The sequence below is a fragment of the Opisthocomus hoazin genome, chromosome 18 (assembly GCF_030867145.1).
Source record: "Opisthocomus hoazin isolate bOpiHoa1 chromosome 18, bOpiHoa1.hap1, whole genome shotgun sequence".
Taxonomy (NCBI): domain Eukaryota; kingdom Metazoa; phylum Chordata; class Aves; order Opisthocomiformes; family Opisthocomidae; genus Opisthocomus; species Opisthocomus hoazin.
The window spans coordinates 4,765,164-4,776,635 of NC_134431.1; the positions used below are offsets into that span (position 1 = coordinate 4,765,164).

At 53.4% G+C, this 11,472-nt stretch overlaps 1 protein-coding gene across 5 annotated transcripts in view; it reads right to left on the reverse strand.

The window, feature by feature from the left end:
• The window catches only part of CBFA2T2 (CBFA2/RUNX1 partner transcriptional co-repressor 2), a 67,295-nt gene extending 56,625 nt beyond the window's left edge, over positions 1 to 10,670 (reverse strand). For 3 of the 5 annotated variants that reach the window (XM_075438317.1, XM_075438318.1, XM_075438316.1), the window contains exon 1: positions 10,581 to 10,670. In XM_075438317.1, the coding sequence (XP_075294432.1) occupies positions 10,581 to 10,608 (28 nt within the window). In that variant the 5' untranslated portion in view covers positions 10,609 to 10,670. Of the gene's footprint in view, positions 1 to 10,134; positions 10,249 to 10,580 lie in introns of those variants that run through there. The other 2 variants (XM_075438319.1, XM_075438320.1) reach the window with 2 other exon arrangements.
• Positions 10,671 to 11,472: the final 802 nt, after the last annotated feature.

Consider the following 11,472-nt stretch of genomic DNA (forward strand, 5'->3'; position numbering starts at 1 on the left):
ATGTTCAGCTGGAACTTCCTCTGCTTCAGTTTGTGCCCATTGCCCCTTGTCCTGTCGCTTTCTTTACCAAAAGACTGGTCAGGCCTTGGACCAGGATGCCCAGGGCAGTGGTGGAGTCCCCATCCCTGGAGGGGTTCAAAAAACGTGTAGATGTGGCACTTCAGGACATGGTTTAGCAGGTATGGTGGTGATGGGTTGAGAGTTGGACTTGATGATCTTAGAGGTCTTTTCCAACCTTAATCATTCTGTGATTCTTCCCCCAGCTTTACGTGCTGAGCGCGATGCCGTACAGTACGGAACACCCCTTTGGGCAGCTGGGGTGAGTTGTCCCGGCTGTGTCCCCTCCTGCTCCCCCTGCACCTGGCAGCGTGAGAACCTGCAAAGTCCCTGACTGGGTAGCAACAACTGAAAACATCAGTACGATCTCAACATTATTTTCATCCCAAATCCGAAACACAGCACTACACCAGCCAGCAGAAAAAAAAATTAACTCTATCCCAGCCAAAACCAGGACACGGGGTCACATCTGCCCAGAGTCCAGCTGAGTCAGGACCAGCTCCGTGTCGGGCTGCCAGGTTCTCCAGGGCTTTCTGGGCCACCTTCCACCACCAACAGCACTGGCAGGACAGTGAAAATGCAGCGCCGGTGGGAACTGAGGCTACCCTTACCGACACATGCGAAAGGGAAAGCAGAGATCCCACGCCGAGCAAACTATTGCCCATGGTATCTGTGGGACTGAAGGCAAGACTCTGGCCTCTGACCATCAGAAATGTCATCAGTACTGCCAGAGGGTGAAGGAACACAGGAGATGTGGTCACCAACGTTCAGGACCAGTGACTGAATTTACAAATGTTATTTTTGCGAGTATATTTTACCCTAAAAATACAACAAATTTCATTCCATTAACTTTTTATCAAACTTAGCTTTCTTAATTAGAGGTACAGGGCTCAAGGGAAACTGCTGTAATTGCTAAATGGGAAATAAAACCTGACGAACACGGTTGCTGCCGTGACTGGAGACTTAACATTTAAATAAAACTGGTAGCAGGCAAATCAAGAAACCTCTAAAAATTACCCGCCCAACAGTTTGTGTGCTCTGATAACTGTTTACTCATTCACACGCACAAAGAGGTTTTATTTTTCCTCTTGCTAAAATCAATACTACACAGGGGGGAAAAAAAAAGGTTTGTTCAGTAAGACAAGGATATTCAGGAAGAAAAAGGAGGGGCGAGTGCCTGTGAACATTCTCGGAGCACCGCACTGCAAGGCAGCGCAAGGCCAAGCGGGTGCCGGCAGACAGGGGTGGCAGGCACAGCAGTGCCAAAATCAGAGCGGGCGCAGGTCTCCTCCGCTGCTCCCTCTGCAAGGTCCTCATCCACAGGCTTTCCAACGGAGGGGCATCTGCTGCTCTCCAAGATTCTTCCTAAGAAGACTCCATCGAATTAACTCCTAGGTGCTCAGCACACCTAGATACACACGGCTGACCACACTTCCAGAGAAAAAACTCATTCCCTGGGGGGAGAAAAGGCACCATCAGTGCATCCTGAAATGCGGAGACTCACGCGGGCTACGAGCTGTAACCCACATCCAGACCTTTTGTACCAGAGGAGTAAACGAACAGCAGGAAATGGTTGCAGACAATCCATCCACCGAAAATTCCGTTTTGCCGGACACTGACTTGCAGTCCCCGACACCCCACAGTCAGATTTACAAGCTCTATGAACAAGCCGCTGCCTGTGTCTCCAAATTCTCGCCCCTCCTTGCCGTGTACAGCTCTACGGGCGAGGGGTGGCTTGGCTGGAGAAACAGATGGACAGACAGCAGCAAGGACCAGGTTAAGGATATGCTCCTGCCTCTGTGCTTCTCATCCCAAAGCCCTGAACCATTTCAGCTCTGCACATGTCCATATTCCAGATCTGCTAAACCAGTCTGCTTCGTGATTGCCATAAATTTACCATATTTTTTTCTGGAAACCATCCTCAAGATTGCTGCCTTTGCTCTTCACCTCTAAGGAAATATCCTGGCAAAAAAATTGGGTCCTGGGAAGCGGATGGCTCCGCGATGAGGACAGCAAGTTTAATACAGCTTCCATCTATGAGGGGGCAGGAGAAGGGAACAGGGAACGCACAGAAAGCTGGAAACCCAGATGCATCAGCTGGTACACGCACCCAGCGGCGGCACCAGCACTGCCACACACCCAGGATGTGCCCAGGCTCAAACGCGAGGTCGGTGTTTAGGCTGACACAAGCGATCTCCAGCTCGGCGTGAAGGTTTTTCCGTACTGCCTGATCTGCGACGGTTTAGGAGTGGGAACGCATCTCTGAAAGAACGTTCCTGAAGGCGACGGAGTTTCTCAGCACAACGTAAAGTACGGCTTGTAGCGTTACTCACCCCGGGAAGGTGATCCATTAGCATCTGGAGTGCGAAGAGGGAAGCAAACAGCAGAAGGAAAGCAAAGCGCTAGAAAGAATTTCTGGCTAGAATTTGCTGCTTTCAGTCTTCGCGTGAGCAGGGGCTGCGCGCTGCAGAACGCCACGCTCGCATCGCAACAGCAAAGTGGGCACAAGGCTTCCATCCAACTCGGATTTAATGGCAGAAAAGATTGATCCGCTCTTTGAGAAAAATCCCAGTTGTTGATTTCTATTTTGTCTGGCGATGGAGCACAGTATTCCTCCTTCCTTCCTGGCAAACGTGGTGGAAGTACGACGTACTTGAACATAATTACAGGAGCTCATCCCAGAAATGGCTGCGTTTCAAACTAAGGAGATCCAAAAGCGGGGAGTGGCTCCCTGATGAATGCTCAACCTGCCTTCGGACCCGGGGATGAAAAGACGCTCTCCAGAACAAGCCATCGCTGTTTGCTCCCGATACCTGTCCCATTTGTCTGCCTTTTGCCTGCCCTGTCCTGCGAGCACCTCTGTGCCACCGTGGGCAAATCCAGGGCAGCACGGCCCCAGCGCAGCAGCCGCGGGCAGGAGCTGCCTTCCCACAATGATGCTCAGCTCGATACAGGCTTTTGTCCAGGGAGGTTGTGGAGTCTCCTGCTCTGGAGATATTGAAGATCCACCTAGACACGGTCCTGTGCAGCCTGCTGTAGGTGACCCTGCTTCGCCAGGGGGTTGGACTGGGTGACCCACAGAGGTCCCTTCCAACCCCGACCATTCTGTGATTCTGTGATTCTATGTCTCTGACTCCTCGGAAAAACCGGCTAACATTTGGCCGTGCCAACCCTGCACCCCCTACACACACAGCCTGGGTTTTGCAGTCTGCCTGGAAGTGTTCAGTATTCTGACTATCAGTAGAACAGCCACAAATTATCCAAATAAAACTATTACTATATTTGGCCTTAGATCATAAATAGAACTTAATGGATTTTATTACATCCCAGGAAGCAAGAGCTACAGAAGGAAAAGTATTGCTAAGAGTGCATTGCTACTACCTATCAATTTCTCCTAAACACTCAGCACTTAAGAAATACCCAAAGAAACACACAGCTCCCCCAGCATAACTACCTCAAACTCCCCTTTGAGCTCTTCCCTTTTAGCCAACTCGCACGGTACGTTTTAGCAGCTGAAAATTAAAGGGTCACAATATTGAGCCTTCAGGTATCAAATTCACAATGGAAATAGCAGCTGACACGGAAAGGGTGCTGCTGAGCGCGGCGGTAATAATTCTGCTGCCTCGGAGCTGGAAGCAGCTCCCTTACACAAAGTTTGTTATTTAACTCAGCGAGAAATGAAAGAAAATGCCACAGCCATGGATTTATTCCTTACACGGCCTCTTTCAAATCATACTCCAGAACCGGAGCCACGCTAGCAGCGAGAGTCTTTAACTCAGGCTGCAGCATCCATCCAAGTAACTCCCTCTCGAGTGCCAGTGTCGGCGGCAGCCTAAACACGGGCTGCTCGTCCTCCAAGCCCACGCCAGCTCTTCTGCGGGACCCCAGCCTCCAGAAACCTTCGCAGGAGCCAAACGCAGCTACACGCCTGGGATCCAACAGCAAGAGACGCCAAACCTGGGCTGTCCGACAGCCACCGGCCTCGCGCAGAAGAGCAGGAACACAGAGGGCTTCTGTGGGGCGGTGGGAAGGCGGCCAGCTACCCCTCCTCACCCCACCCAGGGACAGCCAGCTTGCCCCCCCCCGGAATCCCCACCTGGCCCTGCTCCGCCGCGACAGCCCGGGCCTGCTGTTATCTCCCAAACAGATGCACTGATTCTCTTGAGAGCCTCCCACGTCTTCTCGAGCTGGCAGTTTCCAAACGTTGATCGCCAAGTCCAGCTAAAAGCACTTTAAGCTTTTTTAGGCAACTACTCCCAACAGCGTCCCGGCCGGGGAGCGAGGGGGGCAGGACGGCAGCCCCCGGCAGGGACCCCCGTCGCCGTCCTGCCGGGACGGGCACAGAAATCACCTCCCGCACCCCGCTCCGGTGCCGCCGCAGGCAGGCCCTGGCACGGGGACCGACGCACAGTTTACAAAGATCCCTTGCTTCAAGCAAATCTGCCTCTCAACACATGGCCAAACTCTCACGCAATAAATTAACTATTTGGCAGCCGCCGAGCTAGCGCTGGAGCCAAACCAATTAGGGTTTAATGTGATCCCAATTTCCTATTTCTGAGACAGGGGTCGGGGAGGGGGACAGAGAAGGGGGAAGAGGAGGGAGAGAGAGCGAAGTAAATCCCCTCCTGGTTTATAAATCCTTGCCAATCATCCCAGATAAACCTGTCACCCACAGCCCCAAATCTGTGTTTGCACTCGCGTGCTCCAAGGGACGCTATGGGAAAAGGCGCATCGGACGCCGCCAGCCTGACTCCCAACATGTGTTTTCCATACTTGGGAAATTCAATCATTTAAAAAATATTTACCAAGCTTTGTCTTTAATTAGAAAAACATGACGGCGGATAAGGCGAGTTATTGTTTCTAAGCTAGAAATGTCAGAGATCCTAATGATGTCAGAAGATAAACCCCATCACCGACCCACGTACGCGCTGCCAGGGCGGCAAATGTTTTGAAAGTTTTTTTCATCTCCCCTCAAACGTTCAGCGCTTTACACTCGCAATTCATCAGTGGCTTCTTGGCCCCCACCAAAGCTCATCAGGGAGGAGGAGGAGGGAGGACTCCTGCCTCCAGATCTGCTAGATGGGGCGTTTTAATGCAAAAGAGCTTGCACAGCGGGGGAGGAAGATGGAAGCCATTTGACTTCTTTGTGTTTTAGCATCCTGCCTCCAGTACCTCCCCTGCACAGGCAATTACCTGTCATCACCTAAGATAAGCAAATTAATCTCCTCCACACCTGGAAGTGCCGCAGGCTGAGATATCCCCATCCTTTACAAAAGCCTCAAGTTTCTGCTTCACCAAGCCCCACTGAAATGTTCACCCCCACGCATAACGCCACAAAATATTGCATCCCAGAACACTCATGTAAGCAGAGGAAGCTGCCCGTGCTGCAAGCCAGCCGCGAGTGCCCCGCAGCCACACGCTACAGCCGCGCTTCCATCTCCGCTGGTCCACGCGCCTCCAGCCAGAGGCCCAGCGGCTCCGCAGGCAGGGTGCACGCCAACTTAGAGCATAAAGCAAATATTTGTTGGCTCACAGACACGAAAGATAGCCGGGATGTAACAAGTTCTTGGGCTAAGCATTTGATAAGACGTCCGAAGAGTCTCTGCCAGCCAGGCGGGCATCAGGGAGGGTCCCTGGATGGGCTCCCCAGCTGCTGTCTGCCACCAGCCCAGTCCCACCAGTGCCAGCAACTGCTCGACCCAACCAGCCCTCGCCACACCACCCTACTCCCACATTCACCAGCCACGTACAGCCTCCCTGTTCTCTCTCCTTTAGGATTTTACACCTCCTTCTTCTCCTCCTGCTGCCTCCTATCAGAAATGGCGTGATAAAATGCGTACCAAAGCCAGGCGGGAGCGTCCCAGGTGATACATTTGGAGGAACTTGCTGCTACAGCAACGAGGTGCGCTATTAGGAAGTGACAGACCAGCTCGCAAGAGATCACAAGGATTAAAAAAATAGATGCATCCAGCTCAGGTATTCAGCTGGCATCGATGCTAACAAACCAGTGTGTCTATCGAGTCCACTCGGAGAAAAGCAGCAGTAATCCCGCAGCCTTCACCAAGCATTCCCCTGGTTATTTTACGACATCCACAGGAAAAAATGGCTAATGCTGCACTCTCCATTCAAAACCAACCTGTAACGAGGGAATTCTGCAATACTTCAAAAAGCTTCAAAGTGTCACCTATGGACCCCAAGTCAAGACTACAACATGCCATTTATCTTCTGAACATATCCTTGCAACCCAAGGCTGAAGGCTATTATAAACTGCTATCTTAAACACCAACATAAATCTACACTGGAGAAAATCCCTGCTGAACAGTCTGATCTTTTAAACTATACCAGGACTGCAAAGCATGTCTTTGAGGAAAACATATGTGCAGATTTCCACCTCCAAGTCCAATCACCAGGTAAGTTACTACCTGTAGAAGCTAGTGCTTGTCTCTCTAGTAGAACATGAAATGGAGTAAAGAACGTTTTAGCTGAGCTCTAAGGTCAAGGCTGATCAAGCTGGAGTGCACAAATCGACACCCAGTGACACCTTCATAGCTGATGTGGGTGTGTGCACCCATGGAGCACGGCAGGGGGGGATGGGAAGGTGACAGGGACTCAGGAGGAGTTTTCTGCCCCAGGCACTGGCTGGACAAGCGCCTTGGGGAAGGTGGCTTTCAGTCTGGGAAACCGCCTGCCTGGGTGGAAGCGCTGCCCCGGGGACTCCCACATCAGAGAGGGAGAGACAAATTCACTTCTTGCCTTCGTGAGTTTTACAGCCACCTCCTTCTTCTGAAGTCAAAGCGTTTACCTCTGATTCTTGCCAGCGAAAGGGAAACCCGAGCAGTCCTTCTCCCCTCTCCAGTGGTTTATGGCAACATCTCGAGGTAGCTGCGAGGCCTTGGCAGCTCAGGCTGACGGAAACCCTACTCAGCTCACTATTTCGCTCGAGTCCTAGTTCTAAGAGTCGACTGCCTGAGCTCTACCTGACGTACGTGCTCTTTGCTATCCTCAGAGAAGCTGCAAATCAAAAAACTCTTTCTTTTCTCTGACTGCTTTAAAAGTCACCTTATTTCACTCTCCCAAACACTGGTGTAAGGGAGGAGTAACCAACACCTTAAGCCTTTTATTTTACAGCATATGAAAATCAAGACTAAGTCCCTGAAAGATCCATTTTAGTTTCTGCTCATTGGAAATATCCATGTAAGAAAGGCACGCTCACGAGAGTCAGCACGTGCCTTCAACTAATCTGGAACATCCCAAAGTTCCAAAGCAGTCCCAAATTTCTCCTTTCTTTCTGGATCATTAGTTTCACACTGAGCACTGAACCACTTCTCTGGAATACATACACAAAGAAATCAAGCAACCTCCTGACATTGCCAGAAACCGTATTTATAACACAGCAGAAAGCACTGGGCTGATAACCAAGGCAATGCATATGATTTGTGCTTATAAAAATTATGAGCCTACAGCTGATTATTCACTTTCTCGAGCCCCAAGATAAAATCCAGCAGTGTTCTTGGGCAGATGCTAGGCCCAAGAACTAAGTGATGTCTTGTGCCAGCATTCAGCCTGTTCAATAACTGGCACTAACAGGACATGTTACCTGCTCTATCTATCAAGACGCCGAAGGCTACAACGCATATTTATGTGCTTACCCTTATAAAACAGCTGTACGGCGCACCGGGGTTATCATTAGCACTTCAGCGACGATGCTCAGCCACAGGCGTATTCAAGCTGCATAAGAAATGAGGCTTTAGCTGCCGCTGAGTCACCCGAAGCACCCACCCGAGGGGCTCACCCTCTCCTGCCAGCGGCTACGGCCTTGCTGCACCCGCTGGCATAAGGTCAGCGCCATCGCATCCTGACCCGGTTCTGTCAGCGGGACCCAGATGGAAAGCCCAAACCTCGGACATGGTTTAATACTGCAAAACTGAGCGGCTCCATACACGTTTATACATTCCTGCCACGATCCAGCAAATCATTCAGACAACTTGCCCAAGGTTGCAGAAAGTGCCACAGCTGAGATGGGAGCGGCTTTCACATACCCACCCTGAAGCTACGGCTTCAGGCACAAAGTTGCTGACTCCCTTAGGTTGTTATTTTTAAGCAGGATTTCAAAGGCCTGTCTCTCCTCCCAGTGCTCAGTCTGAGGGAAGCAGGGAATCTGACCAGTCCCCGCTGGGACTGTCAAGCTGCAGCATGAGAAGACACACTGGGGGGATTTGTCTCATCTAACTCCCTGTCACCAAATCCCAAGCCAGTTCTCCTGGACTCCCCTCACAGTCAGTGAAACAGCCCAGGCACCTCCAGCGCGTAACTCATCTCATCCAGAGAAAGGTGTCCACGACTGGTGAGATGAATTGCCCTCGGAAGCGCCTGGTCCTCCGCTGCGACTGCAAAGGGAGCTTGGAGAAAGATCAGGCCCAGAGGGCTGACTTTTGGACAGCGAGGTTAAAGCAGATGATCTCACCCACGCTCCTTCCGTGGGGCCTTTTCTTCGCGGCAGACAAACGCAGAGCCCTCCCTGGCAGCGAGGTCAGGAGCCCGTCGGTCAGGTAGCAGCGTTCTGCAAACCCACCTGGACGTTAACACGGCTTCCTCGCCGCTGGGCACTCCTCCCGCCGCAGCCGCCTGGGCCGACCGCTCTTCCAAGTCCTCGTGCTTTGCCAGGCTCATATTTGTAACTGCCTTGAGGGCTAACGACCTCACTCTGAACATCTCCACACGTTTTGCACCAAGCAGCACGATAAAGCATTCACCCACCCTCTGCAATTTCCGTCCCCTGGTAATTCCTTTTCCGTGTCGGGAATGCAGCTTTCGGGGTGGTTTCCACATTAGCGTCAGCGTCTATGCTTACACTGCTTCCCTACCAGCAATCACACTTCATTTTAAAATTCCCTCATTTCCTCTGAGCTTTGGGACGCACTTTTAACCACTTTTCTCCCTTCCCTGAAGCACGGCTTCCCAACGGAGTTGCACAAAGGGCCCATCCCGGCTGTCAGCCTGGACACCCCTTACCCATGGACTGCTGTCCCGCACCTCGCTCCGCAGCCCTGCGGGGATCGGACCAGATCTCGGATCCGACCGTGGACAGCCAAACGCTGTGTGCACTGGCACAGACCAGAGCACTGAGCAGGAGGCCGACACGGCGAGGGGCACTGGCTAACCATCGACCCCGCTCCTCGGCAGCGCTTCCCCGCTCTCCTGCCGACCCCACCGCCCTCCGAGAGAGCAACTCTTCTGGAAACAAACCTCCTGTTCCAAGAAATGAATGAGAACGGCGCTCCGTTGATCCCCGTCCCAAGCCCAAGCGGCGCAGGATGCCGCAGCGGACAGGCTTTGCGCTCGCAGACGCGGGGCCGGTCGCTGCCCACGCCAGCGCAGGTTACGGGCCGGCCATGGCGGACCCACGGGCCTGCTGCTGGCCAAGCAACGGGGCACCGGGCCACGGAACCCTGGCCAGCCTGGACATTCAACCTGAGGATTCATAGCTTTCTAGCTACAAATCCTCGAAAGAAAAGGAGGGATCTGATACCCGTAAATGTAAAATTTCCACTTACCAGAGTGATTGTAATTAAAATAAACTAGATCCTTGCTGTTTTGAGAAGACAGGAAAGCCCTAAGACAAAGAGACTCCTCAATAACACTACTTAGACAAACTTGACTTGCTGTTTTGAGAAGACAGGAAAGCCCTAAGACAGAGAGGCTCCTCAATAATGCTGCCCCAGACAGCTCAGCCTTGGGAGGGCAGATGCACCAAGCTACAGAGATAAAGAGGCACCAAGAGGGCAACAAGATTGGAGCAAAACACCCTGGAAGGACACGGTATATGTGATCTTAGAACTGAGTCTGCGCAGAAACAAAGATCAACCAGCGGACACTGTGATGAGGAGGGGTGTGAGCCTTCATCTTGAGACCCCCACAGACCACCCGAGGCCGCTAACAGACATGCGTGAAAGATATCAACATATACTAATTAGTTCTTGGAAAAGACATGAATATGCTAAGCATTTCTCGGAAATATAATGAATATGTATATTGTGATTGTATTTAACCTGAAATCACAGGGTGTTTGGCGCGCACCTTTGGAGGAGAGATCCCCGGCGTCGCAGTAAAGAATCCCTGCTTCATGGTCTGCCGGCTCGTGAGTCTGCAACTCCGGCTTCTCACGGCTTCGTTCCCAAACCCAGCGGGCCCCGGGGTCCCCAAGACGGCTCCCGGCCGGGCCGCCCCACGCTTTGCGGGCGACGAACCGCACACTGCGAAATACACCCCGACCCACCATGGATGCTGTGCGTTTGTATGGGTAAGCGTGCGCGGCTGGAAGAGCCGAGCGGGGCGCAGCAGCCCTCCCCGCTGAGCCCGGCTGCCCCCCGCTCCCTCCCTCCGGCCGCCCGAGGCCCGGCCAGGCCCAGCCGCCCCCGCCGCCCGGCCCCGGCCCCGGCCCCGCCAGGCCCTTCGCCCCCGGCCGAGCGGCGCCGAGCGGCTCGCCGCCTTCCCCCCCCACCCCTCCACGCCGCGGCTCTTACGCTGGCTGCCGCCCGGGATCCCCACCATCGCCCGGCGCCTCCTCCCGCTCCCCGCCGCGGCCCCACCGGCCCGGCCCGGCCCGGCCCGGCCCTTCGCCGTGACGCTGCCGGGGGCGCGGCCTGCGCGGCCCGCCCCGCCGAGGCGGCTGGAGGCCGGGCCTGCTGCCGGGGAGCGGGGCGGGTGGGCCTGGTGTGCTCAGGGGCGACGCTTTAGCTGTGACTTTAATTATTAATTTGAGCCTAATGGGGGTTTATGGCCTCCCCACCTTCCCCCCTCTGCGCTGAGGCCTCCCCAGTAACCCAGAGGGGGTTACAATGCCTGAGGCCACGGTGCCCGGCTGTGGACTTTGTCCGCAGCCGGGCACCGTGGCCTCAGGCATTGTAACCAAAGTGTCTGAGATGCCTCCTCACACTTCCCACAGCCCAGCCGCAGCCCCATGCCCCAGGGTTTTGATTTCGGCGAGGTTGGTAGCTTGACCTGGAGGGCCATCAGGTCCAGGAGATGTTTGAAGAGTTGGGGGACAAGCGGGGTGAAGAATCGTGGAGCGGTTTGGGTTGGAAGGGAGCTGTGGAGATCATCTAGCCCAACGCCAGGGATATCTCGCATAGACGGGGTGGCTCAAAGCCCCGTCCAATCTTCATGCCCCAATGATGGGGCATCCACAGCTTCTCTGAGCAACCGGTGTCTCACTGCCCTCATCGTAAAAACTTTCTTCCTTATATCCAATCTAAACTGATCCTCTTTCAGTTTAAAACCACCGCCACTTGTTCACTACAAACTTTGGTAGAAAGTCTCTTTTTTTCTTTCTCAGAAGCCTTTATCTATTGAAAGGCTGCAAGAAGGAAGAATGGGGCTCTTCCCAAGGACCAGCAAACTCCGTGGTCCTTCTTG